The following is a 23,319-nucleotide window of genomic DNA, read 5'->3' on the forward strand; positions in this document are numbered from 1 at the left end:
CTGAAAAGAAGCACGTGAGTCTTCCAGATCTTCAGTCCCAAATGACACTAGGCCTCAGAGGCTACCTGAGAGAAACCAGTCTCAGAACAGTGCTTCTGAAAACTTAAGCCTCAGAGGCTACCTGAAGGAAACCACTCTCAGAACAGTGCTTCTGAAAACTTAGGCCTCCGAGGCTACCTGAAGGAAACCACTCTCAGAACAGTGCTTCTGAAAACTTAGGCCTCCGAGGCTACCTGAAGGAAACCACTCTCAGAACAGTGCTTCTGAAAACTTAGGCCTCAGAGGCTACCTGAAGGAAACCACTCTCAGAACAGTGCTTCTGAAAACTTAGGCCTCAGAGGCTACCTGAAGGAAACCACTCTCAGAACAGTGCTTCTGAAAACTTAGGCCTCAGGGGCTACCTGAAGGAAACCACTCTCAGAACAGTGCTTCTGAAAATTTAGGCCTCAGAGGCTACCTGAAGGAAACCACTCTCAGAACAGTGCTTCTGAAAACTTAGGCCTCAGAGGCTACCTGAAGGAAACCACTCTCAGAACAGTGCTTCTGAAAACTTAGGCCTCAGAGGCTACCTGAAGGAAACAGTCTAGAACAGTGCTTCTGAAAACTTAGGCCTCAGAGGCTACCTGAGAGAAACCAGTCTTAGAACAGTGCTTCTGAAAACTTAGGCCTCAGAGGCTACCTGAAGGAAACCACTCTCAGAACAGTGCTTCTGAAAACTTAGGCCTCAGAGGCTACCTGAAGGAAACCAGTCTAGAACAGTGCTTCTGAAAACTTAGGCCTCAGAGGCTACCTGAGAGAAACCAGTCTCAGAACAGTGCTTCTGAAAACTTAGGCCTCAGAGGCTACCTGAAGGAAACCAGTCTTAGAACAGTGCTTCTGAAAACTTGGGCCTCAGAGGCTACCTGAAAGAAACCTGTCTCAGAACAGTGCTTCTGAAAACTTACTGTGCTTGTTAAAATGCAGATTTCTGATTTAGTAGATCTGGACTCCATTTGCCATTGAGTGGATTCTGACTCATGGTGACCCCATGTATGTCAAGAGTAGAACTGTGCTTCACAGGATTTTCAATGGCTGATTTTTCAGAAGCAGATCACCAGGCCCTTCTTCTGAGGCACCTCTGGGTAGACTTAACCTCTAACCTTTTTGGTTAGCAGCTGTGCATACTAACCATTTGCACCACTCCAGGACTCAGGTCTGGTCTAGGGCCTAGAATTCTCCCATTTCTAACAAGCTAATTTTGTTCAGGTGGTGCTAATCTGCTAGTCCCTGGACTATATAGTTTATGAAACAAATTGGGGAGTTCTGTTTGCCACTATTATTTAACATGGCCCTTGGCTTCAGGGTCTGCCTTATTCCAAAGTACAATAAGCTATATAGAGAGATAATATTTTTCCTGTCTCCTCTGAGAAATAAAGGTTCACATTGCTACTTTTATCCAGATTTGAATTTTTAGTGTTTTTCCTGAAAACAAAATCAACCAACCTCAGAAAAAAAAAGTTCAGTTTGTTTAGGAGTTAGAAAAGAATTATTTTCAAAATAATAGATTATATTTAACTGAGTAGTGCAATATTAATGGTGTATTTGCATTTAATACTTTAAAAGTAATATAACAAGGTAAAACATTTTGTTTCCAGATACCTAACCATGAGCTGGTTTGGGCTAAAATGAAAGGTTTTGGGTTTTGGCCAGCCAAAGTCATGCAGAAAGAGGACAATCAAGTTGACGTTCGCTTCTTTGGTCACCACCACCAGAGGTAATTCATGAATCCCATGTGCAAAGAAATCACAGCACTGCTTCTCAAGAAGTCTTTAAGAGAGGGGTAAATCACACCTTTATCAATGTCCTGATGATTTCTCCATCAGAAATTCTGAAATTTGTTTTAAGTTGAAGAAACAAAGTCAGCACAAAACTTAAATTATGCAGCTAACAATGATTTCTATAAACTGTATTTCTAGATATTTTTCAGACATTTACTAAACTGAGGACATTTTCAATAACTGACAGTTGTCGAACCTCAGAAATGTGTTTGTACTGAGAGTGAATTCATAGTGGCAGTGAGGTAGAAGCGTTCTCAGAATGTGTCCTTTTCGTAAGGTTGTAATAATATTACAGGTAATTTAAGGCCCTGTTAGAGCCACAGACAAAAATTATTGGTTAGGGAGTAGAAGAGAGTGTCAACCTTGTGGTCTAAGAATGTATATAAATACCTTAAGTGTGCATAAGAATTATATGTGTACAACCACAAGGCATTTTTTCTAATTTAGATGTAAAATTTTCTGTTGCTGGGGAGATGTATACAGTGCGACTTACATATTTACATTTTCATGAAATAACAATGTATGTCCCCCAAGAGTAAAAACCTTTCTATTATGTTTTACGTAGTTAGGTATCTCTTATAAGGAATGCTATAAATAAAAAAAAAACAAACATATTTACATTTTCATGAAATAAGAATGTATGTCCCCCAAGAGTAAAAACCTTTCTATTATATTTTACGTAGTTAGGTATCTCTTATAAGGAATGCTATAAATAAAAAAAAAAAAACTATACAACTACAAAATTCCAACTACCTCCATTCTGATGTGAAGACCTTAACCTTTATTGAACATTGAAGATCAGAAAGTCTAAAGTGTTGTCCTAAATAATGTCACTAATAGAAATGATTTTAAAAATGTGAATTCATGTTTTGTGTACTGTTAGAAGTTGCTGAGTCTCATCAAGCCATATTAGAATCCACATGTGGTTTATTTGGTTCATGTAACACAGTTAACATGAATGCCACCACGAAATCTTTCAATAGGGGGAAAAATGGCAAAAAAAAAAAAACTACTTGATCTAAAAGTCATACCTTGCAAGGATTTAAATTAACAAAAAAATAGTCACCATTGTCACTGAATTGTATGCATAGAAACTGTTGAACTGATGTGTATTCTCAACAACAAAATAAATAAAATAGAAAAATAAAATAATCACTGTTAACAGTCCATGTCTTCTACCATGTCCAAATGGTAAAGTCTTATGCAGATATCATTACTGTAAGAGAAGCTGCAAATTGAGAGACTTTATTCCACTCCATAACAAAATAACAAATTTTTACTTAATCTTCACTTAATTCAAATAGAAGTTTAGTTACATGAAACCTAGGAATACTATGAAATTCCAAAAAAGTAGTTCTGTTCTTTCGTAGATAGGTACACATTTAGCTGAGATTCCTATCATGTCAAGAAACATTAAATAATGTCATGATAAAATAATCTAATATGAAATAATATTTTAATTATATGATTATCAAGTTATTAGCTTTGAATATTACATGCTTAATGCATCATATTCATTTGATTTTAATTTCTCATCAAGCCAGGCAGTGTGGCAACCGGTGGATTAACAGGTGGATTAGGAGTAGTCTCCATGTAGACACTTCATCTCTAAATGGAGAGGGGAAGCAGTAGGTAGAGTTGGTAGATTAACCAAGTATATGTCCTGGCTTAAACATCTACTGCTGCTTCTCTAATCTTGGGTGGGGTATTTAATCTCTCTGAGCCTTAGTTTCCTCACCTGTTAAAATAAGGGTCTCAATAGTACCTACCTCATAAGGATTTTCTTAAGGTTAAAAAAAAAAATTACATATAAAGACCTAAACACAATCCTTGAAACAGTGAATACTCAGTAACTTGTTAGCAATTGTAATGCAGATATGCAAAGAACAGGGGAAAGGTTTGATTCAGTTTAGTTTGTTTCATTAACTAAAATACAGTTAACTTAGAAAACCATGAATTCAGTTATTTCTTAAATCCATACAGATAGGAAAAAACAATCTGATAATCCGGAATTTATGCTTAAAAAATTTTTTTTCATCAATTTCCAAACAGCTTTATAGTATCTGTAACCATGAGTGATATTTTATTAATAATATGAGTTAGTGTTTTATGTTATTCAGTATACTAGCAGAAAATATTTAAAAGAATATTTGAGCTAATCTGCTTGATTCCTTAGTTTGTCACCTTAAGATAGAATTAAAATATAAAATTACATTTCCAGAGTTACTTTCGTAAATGTAACTGGAAAATTATTTTCCTAAGCTTCCTGTTTTCTGGAAAATTTTACTGAAACGATTTAGTCTCTATGCAGAAACTGTCCATCTCTAAATTGATACATTTTATAGTGCTGTAACTCAACTTGTACCTGATGCTCTAGAAGATGTCTTATTAGCTGTTGCTCGGTCGTCCCTACAGTTTCTATCTCGTTTGTGACATTCCCTTTGCCTGGAATTTCTCCCCTTATATGGTCCCGTCTAAATCTTCCTCATCTTTCAAGACCAGGCCCAAATGAAGCCATCTAACCACCCACAATCAAATGAAAACCTCTTCCTCTTTACAGCACCCTAGAATCACCTCTACTGCATGCTGCATTGCATTATAATTATTTTCTTAGTTCTTTTTGAGAAAATCATAAATTCATTAAAGGCAGAGGTAATGTATATAGAAGTCTTCTAGGAATTAGGAGACCTAAGCCCTAACTAGATTCCAGCCACTAATTAATAGTTTACCTTAATCCATGTGGGCAACATCTCCTTCAGCTGTAAAATGTGGCAGTAGAACTCATGATCAAATAGATTCTAATTCACCTTTATATTCTCTGTAGTGCCTTCCAGTGGTATACAGAAATACAATGTTGAATTGATATAACATGCTAGACTGATACTAAGTTAAATCCAAACACATCTCTATTCATTAATCATGGTTTATCTAATAATGAATAGGGGCGCGTTATAAATAAAAGTCACTGGGTAATATTTTATAGTTACCCTCATTTTATATAGATAAATGTATGTATCTCATGAAAATTACTGGGCATTTTCAAATGATTCTGTAGTGCTAATTTGCAGATAGATAGATGGGCCTACTAATTTACCAAATTGGTAAATAGTATTTTTAAAAAGGACTTATGAAGAATGTAAATATGAACTATGAGCAGCTAAGCAGATTAAAGAAAATAATGAACAGTTAAGAGGTATTTGTGAGTCACTTCAATTCTGAGAACTTTGCTTTGATGGTTGCAAAAAATAAATGCCTTAACTATTTTCTGCTTGGTAAGAGTTTGTTTTTTCAAGGCATAATTAACAGATCAGATTAGAATTGCCACAAACAGTACTTTACACTAGGTACAGTCTACTCAGTACCCTTATTTGTACACCTTTTCCTACCAATTTGGAAATTTCTAACTATACCTTTAAACATTTTCACAGGGCCTGGATTCCTTCTGAAAACATACAAGATATCACAGTCAACATTCATCGGTTGCATGTGAAGCGCAGTATGGGCTGGAAAAAAGCATGTGATGAACTTGAATTGCATCAACGTTTCCTTCGTGAAGGAAGATTTTGGAAGTCTAAGAACGAAGACCGAGGTGAGGAAGAGGCAGAATCCAGTATCTCTTCTACCAGTAATGAGCAGGTAAGTTGTGTCTCAATAAAACTATTTATTAATTATTGTTTTTAAATGTGAAAATTGTTTAGTGTACACTCCTCACTGTAATGAACAGATTCTGACATTTTTCCTTCCCTTTCATATAAACATTTGTAAAGTGCTGTGCTAAATCAAACCCAAATCAAATACATAAATATAAAACCATCAGCAGCCTTGAGCCTGACCCTACCAGTGAGAAGAGCCTAAGTACGCTGCTCATTTCATAAAGCCATCAGTTGCCAGGATAGGTAATTAAGTAAGTGGTCAACTAAGTGGTTTGAAAGAGCTAATGGAAAAAGTGAGCAAATTTCCTTACTCCTCACCTGTGGGTCCATTACTAGTCTTTTCAGCAGAGAAGTATTTCTTAATATCTGGAATAATATGCTATTACTTTTATAATGCCCACAGCTGAAGGTCACTCAGGAACCAAGAGCAAAGAAAGGACGACGTAATCAGAGTGTGGAACCCAAAAAAGAAGTAAGTTGCCCTGACCTTGAGTGTCCAAGTGGCAATTGAAACAGGAAATATTTTTAAAGTCATGGTCAAGACAGTCACACCTGGTGGATACTTGTGAAATGCAGTTGCCATCATTCAAATAATATCAGTCAAGTCTGAAGCCAGTTTCCTGGGCTTTCCTGTCATTATCTACTATCTCTAGGATAACAAACACGTGCTGAAAATCTCCATCTTAATTTAACAACTACCAACCAAAGTTTGGCTAAATGGGATGGGCACTTTGCTTTACAGTGCTACATTTCTTGGGAACCCTATTTTCTTCCACAGCATTATTAAAAATAAAGGACCTAATCACTAAATCAACATTTAAAAACTGGTGGAAACTATGGCTAAGCCTGGCCATACTTAATGATATGATTCATGCATGTTTTAAAACCACGGGCATAGTCCAAACACATATTCAGTGAGAAGTGGTATAGGATCTTAGGAGATTTATTAATGAATCTAGTCCACAAAAGTGAATTATAAGTTGTTTATAATGATTTTATATTCTGTATGATAAATTTTTTGGTGTATTTTAAAAGCAAAAAAAATAATAATAATATGTAATGAAATTGTAAATTCCTGTTTGGAATTATTATAACTGTTAATTCCATGTTTTCCACAGCAGCGTATTACATGGCTATGTATATATGTCATATATTGTCACCCTAATGGAGCTTGTCCTTGTACTGGTAAATTATATTGCTTTGTTTTAGGTCTAAGCACTTTTCTTACTCTGTAGGAACCAGAGCCTGAAACTGAAGCAGTAAGTTCTAGCCAGGAAATTCCCACAATGCCTCAGCAAATCGAAAAAGTTTCAGTTTCAACTCAGACCAAGAAGTTAAGTGCCTCTTCTCCAAGAATGCTGCATCGAAGCACTCAGACCACTAATGATGGAGTGTGTCAAAGCATGTGCCATGACAAATACACCAAAATTTTCAATGACTTTAAAGACCGAATGAAATCTGATCACAAGCGAGAAACTGAAAGAGTTGTGCGAGAAGCTCTAGAAAAGGTAAAGCATCCCACCTGGTACATAAAGCATGTTGCTTTCTGAAACCTGGGCAGAATGAATGAACAGCATTTCCCGTAGTGATTTATTAGGGTCTCTTATTTATGCATTAACCAGATAGCAGCTTTTTACAACTAGGAATTTAATTAAACCTATATCTTTTATACTATTTCAATTAATAAGGATAATTTTTCTTATCTAAATTTTTTTACACATCTTAATGAAATAGTTACATCATTTGAGAAGAAAATATGTATTAAAGTGGTTTTATTTAAGTGATTGAGATGACATATTGTGGTTTAACTTTTTTAATTTCAGTTGCGTTCTGAAATGGAAGAAGAAAAAAGACAAGCTGTAAATAAAGCTGTAGCCAATATGCAGGGTGAGATGGACAGAAAATGTAAGCAAGTAAAGGAAAAGTGTAAAGAAGAATTTGTAGAAGAAATTAAGAAGCTAGCAACACAGCACAAACAACTAATTTCTCAGACCAAGAAAAAACAGTGGGTAAATATCAGTATTTTTTTATCAACTGATTTCTGCAAATGTACCACAGGTATAATTAAAATCAATTCAGAAAGGGATATGTAGCATATGCTAAAATTATTCCTGAAATAAGATGAAATGTGAAATTTACAACTTGAAGATTTTTCATTACAAACCCTATAATATCTGACCTCAGGTCCCATATTACTGAGTGTCTTAGGCTGAGTTCTCCAGAGGATTAAAACCAGTGAAGCATATACCTATAAATATATGTAAATATATACAGAGAGTTATTTCAAGGAAATGGCTCATGCAGTTGTGGATGCTGGCAAGTCCCAAATTTGTGAGTCAGGAATCAGGCTGGAGGCTTTTCCTGATTCATGTGGTTGAAGGGGTTGGCAAACCCAAAATTGGCAGATCAGGTGGAAGGCTCACATCCCAAGAACCGGAGGTCAGAGGATGACAAGTCGGATGCAGGATCCACAGCGATTGAGCTTTGCCAGAACATCAATATATACTGGATGCAGGCCACACCCACGAGGAAACTCCCTTTAGATCAGATCACAAAATGGAGAATAATTACGTAATACTAAGAATCATGGCCTAGCTATGACATATGCATTAACCATCACAGTCCTCCCCATGTCACCTTGGCACCTGTACACATTCCCTGAAACCATACATAATCTGTAATAGATAAAGTCATACTTGAGCCTAATGTGAAACAACTAACACATGTACAACCAAAAACGCACTAGCCCTGTTTGCATCTTATGTTTTATAATAAGTAATGGGATAAGGGAGGGAAAAAAACAAAAATAATTGCTCTGTGTGTGTGTGTGTGTGTGTGTATGCACACATACACGTAGTATAACAAAACAAGGAAGAAATACTCATAACAATTACAGTACTTGTTTCTGCAACTAGTCACGTGGTCATAGCTGGTATTTAGAACTGCCTTCTTCTACCACCCATTCCGTATTCCCTTTACCCTTAGCTGGTTGTGGTACTTTGGCGATGTGACCCAAACCTTCATTCCTGAAGGGTCTGGCCCATTAGTGGCCATGTCAGATTTGGGTTGCTATAGTTTTCCATTGACTTTAATCACAGGGCATGGTAGTACCAAGAGACGCCCTAAGTGATCTCCTGCATTCCTGACATACTCTTTTTTACCTCCATTATGTAACATCAGTCTGATTTCCCCTTGATCAGGATCAATCACACCAGCCAGTATGGGAACTCCCCTCTTTGTCTGTTGATCCAGAGGCATAAGGAGTCCAAAGTGGCCAGGTGGCATTCTTAGCTTCCAGGTCAGTGGAATCAGTGATGTGTCTCCAGGTGGGAGCATTCCTCCCTTTGGAACTAAGATGTCTAGACCTGCAGAGCATAAGGTCAGGGGGACAGGAAGCAAAAATCTTGTGAGTGGGTCATTAGGGGCAATAGTGAGTGGTGCTACTCCCATTTCCACCCCCTTGATTCCTGGACCTATGAATCCGGCTATGGGAAAAACAGCACCATATATTGGACGCTGGTTTAGAGCATATATAGCCTCCTAGAGAACACTGCCCCAACCTTGCAAGGTATTCCCGCCTAGCTGGCACTGTAACTGTGTCTTTAGGAGGCCGTTCCACCGTTCGGTCAAGCCGGCTGCTTGAGCATGATGGGGAACATGGTAAGACCATTGAATTCCATGAACATGGGCCTACTGTCGCACTTCATTTGCTGTGAAGTGAGTTCCTTGATCCAAGGCAATGCTGTGTGGGATACCATGATGGTGGAGAAGGCATTCTGTAAGTCCATGGATAGTAGTTTTGGAAGAAGCATTACATGAAGGGAAGGCAAATCCATATCCAGAGTAAATGTCTATTCCAGTAAGGGCAAAAGGCTTCCCATTCCATGATGGAAGCAGTCCAATGTAATCAACTTGCCACCGGGTTGCTGGCTGATCACCTCAAGGGATGGTGCCATATCGAGAACTCAGCGTTGGTCTCTGTTGCTGGCAGATTGGGCACTCAGCAGTGGCTGTAGCCACGTCGGCCCTGGTGAGTGGAAGTCCATGTTGCTGAGCCTATACATAACCTCCACCCCTGCCACCATGGCCACTTTGTTCATGAGCCTATTGGCCAATGAGAGGAGCAGCTGGGGAAACAGGCTGACTGGTACCCACAGAACGCATCATCCTATCCACTTAATTGTTAAAACGCCCATCTAACGAGGTCACTTCTTTGGCTCATTCAGAGAGGTCTATCCACATAGCCACATAAATCCTTATCACCAATTTTCCAGTCATGTTCCTTCTAAGTCCCTGCCCATCCAGCCAAACCACTGGCCACACTCCAAGAATCAGTATATGATCACACACCTGGGGATTTCTTTCCAAAGTGAACAACCAGGTGCAGTGCTCAAAGTCCTGCCCTTCACCACTGTCCTTCAGGGAGGTCCCAGAAAGGGCCGCATTACTGCCACTGTCCACTTTCAAGCAGTGCCTCCATATCACACAGAACGATCTGTACCCCAGGCGTGAGTTTTCTCTTCCTCAGTGAAATGATCATAAGGAACTCCCCATGAGGCCATAGGTGCAGACTGGGAGAGAGAAGGTAATGTGACAGAAGTGGAGACCCTGGGCATTTGAGCCAGTTATTCATGTAACTTACTTGTGCCTTCAGGTATTGCTCAGGCCCAATCTCATATATACCGCTTCATTTAATGATGAAGTGCTGCTACACACATCTGACTTTATGACTCTGTGGGTCAGACAACACCCAGTTCATGATGGGCAGCTCAGGCTGCATGATGACTTGGTTGCCAATGGTTAAGCGTTCAGTCTCTACTAAGGCCCAGTAACTAGCCAAAAGCTGTTTCTTAAAATGAGACTAGTTATCTGCAGAGGATGGCAGTGCTTTGTTCCAAAATCCTAAAGGTCTGCCCTGTGATTGACCAATAGGGCCTGCCAAAGACTCCAAACAACATCTCTATCTGCCACGGACCTTTGAGCACCACTGGATCAGCTGGATCATGTGGCCCAAGGGGCTGAGCCACTTGCACAGTAAACAACCTGTTGCAGAGCTTTCCCTTGTTCTGGGACCCATTGAAATCTAGCAGTCTTTTGAGTGACCTGACAAATAGGCCGGAATATCACACCCAAATGAGGGATATATTGCCTTCAAAATCCAGAGGGACCCAGTAGGCATGGTGCCTCTTTTTTTAGTGTAGGAGAGGCCAGATGCAACAATTTACCTTTGTTTAGCAGGAATATCTTGACATGCCCCACACCACTAGACCCTTAGAAATTTCCCTGAAGTGGTAGGTGCCTGAGTTTTTTTCAGGTTAATTTCTCATCCTCTAGAATTTTTTTTTTTCTAGAATACAAATGTCTTACCAGTAAGTCCAGAGTCATTGATACTCTTCCTTACTACGTCCAATCAGCATAGTGTCATCAGTGTAATGGACCAATGTGATGTCTTGTGGGAGGGAAAGGCGATCAAGGTCCCTGCAGACTAGATTATGACATAGAGCTGGAGAATTGATATACCCCTGAGCTAGGACAGTGAAGGTATATTGTTGGCCTTGCCAGGTGAAGGCAAGCTGCTTCTGGTGGTCCTTCGAAACAGGTATGAAGAAAAAGGCATTAGCCAGATCAATAGCTGCATGCCAGGTACCATGAAATGTATTAATTTGCTCAAGCAATGAAACCACATGGGGAACAGAAGCTGCAATTGGAGTCACCACCTGGTTAAGATTATAATAATCCACTGTCATTCTCCAAGATCCATCTGTTTTCTGCACAGACCAGATGGGCGAGTTGAATGGGGATGTGGTGGGAATCACCACCCCTGCATCCTCAAGTCCTTGATGGTGGCAGTAATCTCTGCAGTCCCCTCCAAGAATGTGGCATTGCTTTTGGTTTACCATTTTCCCGGGTAGGGGCAGCTCTAATGGCTTCCACTGGGCCTTTGCTACTATAATAGCCCTTACTTCACATGCCAGAGACCCTGCATGGGGGTGTTGTCAGTTGCTGAGTATATCTATTCTACTTACGCATTCTGGAACTGGAGAAACCACTACAGGATAGGTTTGGGGATCCACTGTGAGGCAGACATCACCTAAGTCCCATTAATAACCTGACCTCCATACACCCCCCACTCTGACTGGTGGGCCACAGTAACATTTTAGGTCTCCTGGAATTAGTTCAGAGCTAAAAAACTAGTATCCAATAATCAGAAAAGTCTGATTATTTTCTTTTCTCCAAAGAACAGTCATTCTCCTGAAAAGCCAAAGATCCCTTTGAGGAAGGCTATGAGAAAGCTTAACATAAATTTTTGGCAGTGTAGTAGGATCCTTCCTCAAGGGGACCTTGCCTCCCCTTCATTCAAGGATTGTAGCTTTGTAAACTGACTCAATTCTGGGTATTGATTGAGGGGCTGTAACTCTTTTCTGACAATTCAAGTTAGACTGTGGTTCACTTGACCTAGAATTCTCCTGCTTGTACAGATCAAGTAAATATTTAGATTTGCCACCTCTTTCACTCCTAGAGACACCATGACTAAGTAGCCAATGCCACAAGTCCATATGAGTCAGACTTTTCTGATTACTGCTTTGAGTGCGCTGATATGGTGACCATGCCCACCTTGTCTTTGTCAATTAAGTGCTGCCACTTGGCCCCTACCACCTGGGGTCCAATCAGCCCCAATAAAACTAGGTGTCTGAATTCAGTTAGGGCAGTTCCCACTGTCAAATCTGACTTATATAAAATAGCAATCACAGCAGTCTTCAAGGATGCTGGGACTACCTTCACAAATTTGTTCCTCACTGTTGTCGTAAAAGGTTTGTCTTCTGGGTTCTCCATGGGTGGGTTTGTGGGTCCAACCTGATAAATCCATTCTAATACACCAGTTTCCCTAAGCCTTCGGTTAACTTCTTCTGTAGTGTACCAAGGCAGGTCTGGCATTTAAACTTGATTTAGTATAGGCCTCTGCTTAATACATACTTCAGTGAACCAACCAAATAAACTATTAGTTCTTTTTCTAACCTCTCAAGGTGAAACACTGAAGAATCTGTGCTTAGTGGGCCCATAAGTCAATAAATTCAGCCTGGTCCAACTTCATGTTCCTTGCGCTGTTATCCAACATCATTAATAGCCATTCTTACACATATTCCCCAGATATAAAAATTCTGATGTAAGATTTGGCAAGAAAAGGAACCTTAGCATGTAATTTAGAAAAATATATGAAGACAACTTGAGAGGAAAATTGAGGAGTAAAGAAGTATCACTAGATGAGAATTAAGGTATGATAAAGATAGCCGCAGAAGCAGAATGCCCTAAGACCATGTCTACAATAATTTTAACTTCATGCACTGACTACCCAAGGCAGAAAAGGACATAGATTTATGAAAAGATATCTCCATAAGTGTACTAAACAATCAGGAAATGGGAAGTGGAGCCTATAATAAAGAATTCTAATACTACTTCTTTAGCAGAAACCCTGGTGGCATAGTGGCTAAGAGCTACAGCTGCTAACCAAGATGATCAGCAGTTCAAATCCACCAGGCGCTCCCTGGAAACTCTATGGGGCAGTTCTGCTCTGACCTATATGGTCACTATGAATCGACTCGACAGCAACGGTTTGGTTTTTTGGGGGGTTTTAAAACTGCTTCTTACAGCACTTTACCATTTATGAGAAGTCCCTGGGTAGTACAAACAGTTAATGTGTTCAGAGGCTAACCAGGAGGTTGTAGGTTTGAGTCTACCCAGAGGTCCTCAGAAAGACATGGCAATCTTCCTTTGAAAAATCAGCCATTGAAAATCCTATGAAGCTTTACTCTGACACACACGGGGTCACCATGGGTTGAATTTTTGACTTAATGGCAACTGGTTAACTGGTTACCATTTGTAAAATAGCTGAGATTGTTATTGCTATACCCATTCTTTAGGTAAGGAATTTGAGGCTTATGAGATTCAACACTTAGTTGGTGGAGCTAGGACTGTACCTAAACTGGGACTCCAAATCCTAAACTTTTTCCACTTACCACATTATTTCAAGTAGTGATAGAATATGTAGAAATAATTTAAGAGACATACAGTATTGTAGGACAGAAAGCATGTAAATGTCAGATGCCAAAAAAGTGGATGTTGAGACACAATCTAGAGAAACAGAGTAAGAACAGTATATCCTTGAAATATACACACAAAGAAAGGGATAAATGCAAACTAAATCAACGATAAAATCCATTATCTATCCATCTATCTATAGAACTTAAATATCTTTACTGACCCATTTCAAGTGTTTAGTGTCTATCACAGACTGAATTATGTCCCCCCAAAAATATGTGTGTAAGTTTGGCTGGGCCATGATTCCCCGTATTGTGTGGTTGTCCTCCATTTTGTCATTATAATTTTATGTTAAAGAGGATTAGGGTGGGGTTGTGACACCACCTCTACCCAGGTCACATCCCTGATCCAGTGTAAAGGGAGTTTCCCTCAAGTGTGGCCTGTACCACCTTTTATCTTCAAAGAGATGAAAGGGAAGCAGACAGAGTTGGGAACCTCATACCACCAAGAAAGCAGCACTGGGAACGGAGTGAGGTCACTTGGACCTGAGGTTCCTGCGCTGGGATGCTCCCAGACCAAGGGAAGACCGATGCATCACAAGGACCTTCCTTCAGAGCTGAGAGAGAGAGAGAAAGCCTTCGCCTGAAACTGGCACTCTGAATTCGAACCTCTAGCCTATGGACTATGAGAGAATAAACTTCTCCTTGTTAAAGCCATCCACTTGTGGTATTTCTGTTATAGCAGCACTAGATGGCCAAGACAGTGTCCAATACTCAGCCACTCATCTTCTTTGCCCACACCTGCTCATCCTCACTTCTGGGTGTCAATGATACCACTGTTCTTTAGCTTAAAACCTTAGCTTTGAATTTTTCACCATTTTCTTCCATGCCCAATCAATTGACCAAATTATGTGCATTCTTTGTTTAGATTAGGGCTTCTCAATCTCAGTACTATTGATGTTTGGACCGAAAAATTCTTTGTTTCAGGGCGGGGGGCTCTCCTGTACCTTGTGGGATGTTTACCAGCATCCCTGGGTTCTAACCACTAGAAGCCAGTAGCACCCCTCCCCAGACATTTCCAAATAAGATAAAGACTGGGACTTGACCACTGGATTTGAGGCTGTTAAGTGACCTTGATAATAGCATATTCAGTGGAATGGAAGGGGTGAAAGACTTCATAAGTTTAAGAAAGAGTGGGAGGAGAATTAGAAATAGCAAGTATAGACAATTATTTCAAGGAACTTGTGAAGGGGAGCAGAGATATGGGAGCGATGGCTGAAAAGAGATGTGAGGTCAAGAGCAAAAAAAGAGCAAGAAATTATCAATGTTTGTGTGCCGCGGAGAATGACCTAATAGAGATGAAAAATAATTGGCGTTACAGGTAAGCTAGAATGTGCTGATACTGAACACTTGCTTCAGCTTTAGTCATTTCTGTCATTTTTTTCCTTTTCATTCTGCTCAGTATGTAAAACATATTTTAATGTTCTCGGGGATTCTAGTTTAAGTTGAATCAGGCATAAAATGTCACAATCCTAATAATATCTTTAAAAGCATGACTTCAGAAGTCTACAGTTTTAACCACTTTCTGTGACGTTCAATCCCAAATCATGAAACTTCCTTCTATTTGCTGTCTGCAGTGCTACAACTGTGAAGAGGAAGCCATGTACCACTGTTGCTGGAACACATCGTACTGCTCAATCAAGTGTCAGCAGGAGCACTGGCATGCGGAACACAAACGTACCTGTCGCCGGAAAAGATGAAAGCCGGATTCTTCCTGGAGAATCATGCCCAATGATTACTATTCCCAGACACAGCGGTTTTTGTTTCCAAGAAGCCAAAATTGTTTAGAATTTGCTTCCCATTTTGCACCAGCCTTTAAACACTTTTCGTGAAGAAATTTTGCACAGTAGTTTAAATCTTTTGTTAATGCTCCTCCAGAGTTTTTCAGGAGGTCAAAGTAACATCAGCGGAGGGTATTATTTTAAATAAATGTTAATTGAGAATCTGTTGCATTTTCAGCAAATTTTAAAACATTTTTAGGTTTTACAGAGATTTTAACCTTTAAACAACAGATCTTTAAAAGAAAAACAACAGTTGAGTTTAACAAAGAAGCATTTAAAATAGATCTGAATGTAAGAACTACGGAACTGTTTCAGAAACAAAACATACTACCTTGATGTAACATTTATTTCTTAACCTTGTTGAGCTGGTTTTGTTCAGCTTGATTTACTGTTTAAAGGCATTATCTGTTGGGTATGCCAGTGGGTATTATGATTGAATTAGGGAACAGGGTTGACACAGCAGGTGCTAGTCCTGCATATTTTTTCTTAAATATTTCCCAATTGTGTTTTTCATTATTTCTTTTCAATATATAACTTTTATAACAAATTATTAGCTTTGATCTTGTAGTGTAAAATTGCAGGGAACTGGGGTAATCTTTTACTGAGCTGGATCTTAGAGAAAATGAATATTTAAATTTTAAAGTTTGCACATTTCATCTTTGTCCTAACATGAGTGCTTGTAACAAAATAGACAAGAAATCAAAATAAAAAGCCAAAAACTACCTTTATCCATACGTGAAATTATAGATGAGGCATTCAAATTTCTTTAATGCTTCCCTCCCCCTCCCCAAATATCATCTGACTGCCTATTATCTGGTGTCACCTAGTATACTGTAAGTTAATACCGAAAGGAAAGAAAGCACTTAGGTTTCACAGAAGCCGTTATGTTTGTAGTAATGGGGCACTGCCTATTCATGAACTCCATCAGTGTACACAGAATGAAGAATAATGCATGTTACTTTTCTTGTATTAAAGATGCCGTGATTTGTAAAAAGTCTGTATTTTGCGGAATGTCTGGATTAAGAAGCATTACCAATAGGAATGGATCGATAGTTGAATAATGATTTTTTTTTATACATAGATATATAAAATACAGCCAGGAAAAGTTAAATTACTTTTTTTAAAAAAAAATCTCACAATTTAAGTTTTTTCAAAAGCTGACTGATCTTAGACCAAGTCAAATTTCCATTTATCATTTAGTTATTTTTTGAGGTTAGAGAAATAATTTGTAAATATTTATTTAGATCTTTGATATTTATTAAAGCAATTACACACAATGGAAGTGAAAGAATCAGGAGAAAAACCTTTAAAAAAGTTTTCTCTAGGTTTGTCAGGGTCACTCTAAACATAAAAATGTAACTAAGTCTTCTGTGAAATAATCTATCCAATCCTGATACTTTTGCAGATGGTGGTGACACAAGTTAATTGACAAGCTACTGCCAAATGGTGCACAATACTTTGTAGTAATGACATTTCAAACGATGTACCTAAATTACGCAGTAACTCGGAACGATCAGCCCCTCCTTGCTGCTGGGTAATTCCTCATGCTGCCACAGAGTTGTGGTACTGACTGAATCATAATACATTATAACCAAGAAAAGTTAACCTTCTCTGATTGCTTTTCAACTTTTAAAACTTCGATCCACCCCTATGAGAGCAAGTTATTGTGGAAATATTTTTGGTGTAAAATCATTCCAGAGTATGTAATATTTAACTGATAGCTGCATGAAAGTAAGATTCATGTTACTTTGGCTTTTTTGTCTCTGTTGACACGGTTGCACATTTCCAAGTTACTACAGCGTGAAAACTGTGTGTTAAAAACAAACAAAAAAAATTAAAAGAGATTGTGGCCTGGTTTTGTAAAAGTTTTACGTAAAATTACAATTGATTGTTTTAGGAATCATTATTAAAAAAATTTCTGCAAATCATAAAGCTATATTAAGGTGTTGAGCTTAGCCACTATGCACATTGTAATTACTCATTGTGGCTGTCCAGTTCTATGATGCATTCTGGCATTTTGTAAGCTGCTCTGACTAGCAATATATAGATTCATTTAATGTGTTAACATTGGTTAATAAATGTATTTAAAAAAAAAAAAACCGGCTTTAATAAATTGTTAATTTAGCCCGGTCCCCTGTACCAGACTAATTACAACTGTAGCTAAATGTTGATCATGTACTTTGGGTATTGGTAACTATTTACGTTTATATAAAATCAATGTACTAAGTAAAATTCATTCGCTTAAACATTATTTAAATTGAATTCACTTTAATGAGTTCTCAGAAAGACTGTACCATGATTTAAAAATGAGAGAATGATTACTGCATATCAATGATGATGGCACATCAGCCAGAAAAACTGATGCACTGTCATCTTTTGATTACTCAGAGGTTAAATATACTTAGAGGAAAGTCAGCCTGGCTTCTGTACTGTTGAGGACTGAGGACAGTCTTAACTGGAAACCAGCTGAGGCTCAGCCTGCTTTTTATTTACTTGTTGGTATGGCAGTGAATACTCACTTAGATGCAAATATGAGACACCTGCCTGACAAACTACATGAAGAAACTGGAACATAGGGATTTAGAGGGTAGACATGCTTATATTGTGGAAATTTTCTTGTAGAACTGAGAAATTAAGTGTGGCTTGTGCAAGTATGTATATATTTATGCCATTTATTGGACCGTACTCATATCCCAGTTTAAAGGGAACTCCAGTCCCAGGACATGTCAATCCAGTGGGCTTTCTGGGATGGGGGGCTCTGGAGCAGCCTACCCATTCCTCAGTTCCTCCATCCCTAGCTGAGCCCTTTGAAGGCGTTCTGAAAAGCATACTTTGAAAATCTGTCAGGATGTGTGAGCAATACAAAGAATTACCTTTTTCTTAGGCTAGCTGTATTTAGGCTTTAGTTTACCAATTTCAGGTTTTAGTGCCAGAGCCCAAACATTTAATTTAAAAAAAAAAGTTAACTGTGGGGGCTGTACTTGGTATTCTGTAGTTTTCATCATTCATGTCCTGTAGGCATATAGCCATTGCAGTCAGAGTTGATTTCGACTCATAGTGACCCTATAGAACAGTAGAAATGTCCCGTAGGGTTTCCAAGGAGTGGCTGGTGGATTCGAACTGCTGACCTTTTGGTTAGCAGTCGAGCTCTTAACCACTGTGCCACCAGGGCTCCTGAGGTCTGAATACTGAAGTCCAATTACTGTAGGATTCTAACGTTTTCAACCGTAGTACTAGTACCATTCTAATCATCCTGATTTTGTCTTTGTTTTGCTAGATCCATTTTTCTAAGCAACAGATTTTCTGGTTCTCATTTTAAAAATCACTCTATGAGACAACTAATTCTGAACGTTATTCAGAATTGTGTTCTAAAATAGCTTTTTAAATTAAAAATATTTAAACCGATAAACAAGTATAAAGAAAAGTCTATGTGACTATCATTAAAACAGTCATTATTCAAATGAAACAAAGGGCAGAGTCTAGGGAGATGTGGTAAAGTGATTAAATCAAAGTGAAGTGACAATATAGCTTCTGTAACTGCGGGCAGACTAGTTCAAATTAGTGAAGTGGATTAGGAAATAAAATGCAGTTTGCAACTTTCCAGTACTTGAAACATCTTGAAATACAATTCTTGTGTGGAAAAGGTTTTCTTTTAGTAAACAGGAAGGAATAATTTGCAATTAGCATAGCAAAGTAATAACGTAGGTTTCACTGCTTCAGACAGGTTTAGATAGGATTGACAGGTTTAGAAAGATTGAATAACTTGCCCAGACCTACCTATCCAGCTGATAAGCGACAGAGCTGACTCTCAAAGTCAGGCTTGTCTGACTACAAAGCCCATTTCTTGACTCAGATGCCAGTACATCATCAGTGTATCCATCACACCGCTTCTCCAACCGAGGCAGCATCACACACCCAGTCACTCAGATTAGACCATAATGCAGTCAGTGGTTTCTCCCTTTCCTTTGCCTTCAGTATCTAATTCAGGAATTTGTCAGGATCACCTGAAGGGCTTGTTAGAACAGGCTGCTGGGCCCCTCCACCGGAGTTTCTGACTCAGTAGAGAATTTGCTTTGCTAACAATTTCCTAGGTGATGCTGATGCCGTACTTTTGAGAGCTGCTTCAACAACATAAAAGCAGTGGCCCCTTTCCTGAAGAATGCACATATATAAAATAGCTTGCATAACATTTTAGGATTCTACAGATTGCTAAGGCCCATCTGTAGCCCCCAAGTCGCAAAGTGTCCAGGTCCCTCAGGTTAAGAATTCCTGATCCAGAGACACTGGAGAGGTAAAAGTGTGATGGCTAGGGAGACAAGTGGGGTCCTGTTACTGTAATCTACATCAGAGCCTCTCAAACTTCTGTGTGCACGCACATCATCTGGGGATGTATTTAAAAATGCAGAATCTGATTTAGTAGGTTGTGGGGGGCTCCTATTCTGCCATTTCTAATAACTCCAAATAATACTGACATCACTGGTTTGGGGACCACACCTAAGAGACAATGTCTTAAAGAGTATGTAACTTCAGAAAGGCTAAATACTACTGCACTAAATTTTACATCTCATAAAGCTGTGCTGTCAAATGAAAATATATAATGTAAAGAATGTATGTAATTTAAAATTTTCTAATTAAAAACCAAACCAGTTGCTGTTGAGTCTGTTTGGACTCATGACAAGTCCACGCGTGTCAGAGTAGAACTACGCTCCATAGGGTTTTCAGTGGCTGTGATCTTTTGGAAACCTTCTTTCCAAAGCACCTCTGGATGGATTCAAACCCCAGCCTTTTGGTTAGTAGCGGAGTGCTTAACCATTTGCACCACTCAGGGAGTCCAAATTTTTTAATAGCCACATTAAAAAAAAAAAAAGGATCAGGTGAAATTAATTTTAATGATATAGTTTACTTAACCTAACATCAAAAATATTATTTCAATATGTATGTAAGAATTATAATTGATATATTTTATATTTTTTTGTATTAGGTCTTCAAAATCCAGTGTGTGTTTTACACTTAAAAAAAAAAACCAAACCCGCTGCTGTGGAGTTGATTCCGACCCGTTACAGCACACCTCAGTTCAGACTAGCCACATTTCAGGAGCTCCACGTTCCACAGCCACCTTCACCAGAGGTTTGTCTTAGCCAAAGTCACATCCCTATTAGCACCAAAAGGAGCCCTGGTGGCACAATGGTTAAGCACTTGGCTGCTCATCAAAAGGCCAGTGGTTCAAACCCACCCAGCGGCTCCCCGGGAGAAAAGACCTGGTGATCTGCTTCCATAAAAATTTCAGTCTAGGAAACCAGTTTTACTCTGTCTGATAGGGTCACTATGAGTCAGAATCTACTTGACAGCATACAAGACCAGCACCTGAGTTATTAAATAAATACGTATTAGAGGGAACCTGGGTAGCACAAGTGGTTTGCTGGCAGTTTCAACACACCCAGCAGTTCTGCAGAAGAAAGGCCTGGCGATCTGCTTCTGTAAAGAAAATCCTATGGAGCAATTCTATTCTGTAACATACGGGGTTGCCACGAGTCAGGGCCGACTGGACAGCAGCTAATAATAATAACAACTTTGTACCCAGGAGTTGAAAAGAAAAAATTATTCAGTTCTTGCCAGAATTTGAGTATGAGCTTCTCGAGGATACAGTCTTGGTCTGTTTCAGAGCCTCAGATTTGACAGCTCAGAAACCACGTAGTCAGCAAGTTCCAAGCTGACAGTTCAGTCTGGCAGCTCTGCAGAGGGATCCTAAGAATCCTTACAGCTCTAAAGGGCAGTCTGAAAACTCATCTAGTACAACTCCTTAACTGCATACTGGAGAGAAAACTGAGAGCCACAGGGGGTAAGTGACTGCTCAAAGTTATATAACTTGTTAATAGCATCTTGTTCCCATTTCTACAGTCCCTTGCCTATTAAGGTGGCTTAATAAAGTCTTGCTATGATGCAATGATAAGAAATAGTCCCTGCCCTCCAGGAACAAGGCAGAATATAATTGATGGTATAGAATGCTAAGAAAATCCAGAGGACACAGTGGTAAGCTTCATTCATTCGTTCATTGTGCTCTTACTACGTGCCAAGAACTGTATTAGATGCTGCGTACACAATAACAAGAGCAGATACATTTGTTTCCTCCAGGGAACTTTCATTCTAGTGAGGGAGTCAATCAAGTAAATATAAGTTTCTAGTTACAAACCAGAAGAAAAAATACAGGACTACAGGTTAGATAGGATTAAGAGAGCACGCACATGCAAGCAAACAAAAAGTCAGAAGAGAAAGAATTAGGGAAGGCTTAAAAAACTTCCACATAATCTTGAAGGATGAGCAGGAGTTAGCCGGAGAAGAAAGAAAATGGAAGTCCAGACAGAGGAAACAATATTCACTATGGATGATTCATTTTTCTTCTTCATATTTTTAAAATGAACATTATTATTTTTCAAATCAGGAAGGAAAGTTATAAAAGAAAAGCAAATGTGTTAGCTAGAGAAGGCTGTGGGGTTAAAAGTTATGGGAGAGTTTTTTTGTGTTTTTTTTTTAAGTAATGAGAGATTTGACCTGCTTATGGGCTATGGAAGCCAACAGAAGCTCTTGGGAATAAGAATGACGACATGACAGAATAACTAAGGGATAACTCGTGGTGTAACTACAGGAGACAAGGTGACGAAGTGAAGACTATAGAAGACTATGCTCTTGAGAAGTTTGCTGGTGAAAATTAAAACCAAACCCATTGCCTTTGAGTCAATTCCAATTCATGGCAACCCCATGTATTTCGGAGTAGAACTGCACTCCATATGGCTTTCAATGACTGTGATTTTTCCAAAATAGATTGCCAAGCCTTTCTTCAGAGGCTCCTCTGGCAGGATTCAAACCGAAAGTGAGAAGAAAAACAGTTTAAGGAAGGTATGTTCAGGTCAAGAAGAAGAACATACTTATAATCTAACAAGAATGGCTACTAGAGAGTAACCAAAGCTGGAAATTTTCTACAACACTGGGATTTTTAAAAAATTATCTTTTATTTAGGGTTTAAATTGATAGAAAATTCAAAGGGTGGAAATGATTTTTTGTGAAAATACCAGCCATTTCCCCTGCTCAGAGGCAATTCCAGCCTCAGTTTATGTATCCTTCCAATATAAGCAGACAGGGCTACGTCGGCATTTGAGAAAAGTCTAATTCACTTCTTACATATATTTTTTCAATCCGAATTTATGTATTTATGTACATACATAAATACGCATGTATATGTGTGTGTGTCAGCCTCTGTTCCCTTAAAAACCAAACCTAATCAGTTGCTGAACAGTTGGTTTTGACTCATGGCAACCCTATGTGTTGCACAGTAGAACTGTGCTCCAAAGAGTTTTCAAGGCTGTCACCTTTAGGAAGCAGATAGCCAGGCCTTCTGATTAGTAGTCAAGGGCTTAACTGTTTTGTGCCACCTATGGCCCCCTCTAGTCCCTTAATTTTTTTTTTTTAAATAAAGTGTAACCAGAGAGTAGAATAAGCTTTTTTAAAAAAGTGTCAATCCACTGTTACACCTCATTTTGAAGAGAACAATAGCCTAAGGCCATAAAGTACTAAGAAACATTAAGATTCTGAATTTATATAGCCTTTTATGAATTCTGGAAACCCTGGTGGCACAGTGGTTAAGCGCTACGGCTGCTAACTAAAGGGTCAGCAGTTTGAATCCTCCAGGCGCTCCTTGGAAACTCTATGGGGCAGCTCTGCTCTGTCCTATAGGGTCACTATGAGTTGGAATCGACTCGACCACACTGGGTGTGGTTTTGGTTGGTTTATGAATTCTAAGGAGCCCTGGGGGTGCAGTGGTTAAGCGCTGGGCTTGGAAATAAAAGGTCGGCAGTTCCACCAGATGCTCTACGAGAGAAAGATGTAGCAGTCTACTTTGATAAAGTTTTACAGATCTGGAAACCGTATGGGGCAGTTCTACTCTGTCCTACCGGCTCGCTAAGAGTTGGAAGCGACC

At 38.9% G+C, this 23,319-nt stretch overlaps 1 protein-coding gene across 11 annotated transcripts in view; it reads left to right on the plus strand.

Annotated features, from left to right (window-relative positions):
- Positions 1-17,212, plus strand: part of ZMYND11 (zinc finger MYND-type containing 11) — a 170,244-nt gene extending 153,032 nt beyond the window's left edge. For all 11 annotated transcript variants that reach the window (XM_064285061.1, XM_064285062.1, XM_023548755.2 and 8 more), the window contains 6 exons: positions 1,635-1,753; positions 5,246-5,453; positions 5,874-5,942; positions 6,706-6,978; positions 7,294-7,479; positions 15,144-17,212. In XM_064285061.1, coding sequence (XP_064141131.1) covers positions 1,635-1,753; positions 5,246-5,453; positions 5,874-5,942; positions 6,706-6,978; positions 7,294-7,479; positions 15,144-15,266 — 978 coding nt within the window. In that variant the 3' untranslated portion in view covers positions 15,267-17,212. The remainder of the gene's footprint in view (positions 1-1,634; positions 1,754-5,245; positions 5,454-5,873; positions 5,943-6,705; positions 6,979-7,293; positions 7,480-15,143) is intronic.
- Positions 17,213-23,319: the final 6,107 nt, after the last annotated feature.

The sequence above is a fragment of the Loxodonta africana genome, chromosome 4, assembly GCF_030014295.1.
Source record: "Loxodonta africana isolate mLoxAfr1 chromosome 4, mLoxAfr1.hap2, whole genome shotgun sequence".
Classification (NCBI taxonomy): Eukaryota; Metazoa; Chordata; class Mammalia; order Proboscidea; family Elephantidae; genus Loxodonta; species Loxodonta africana.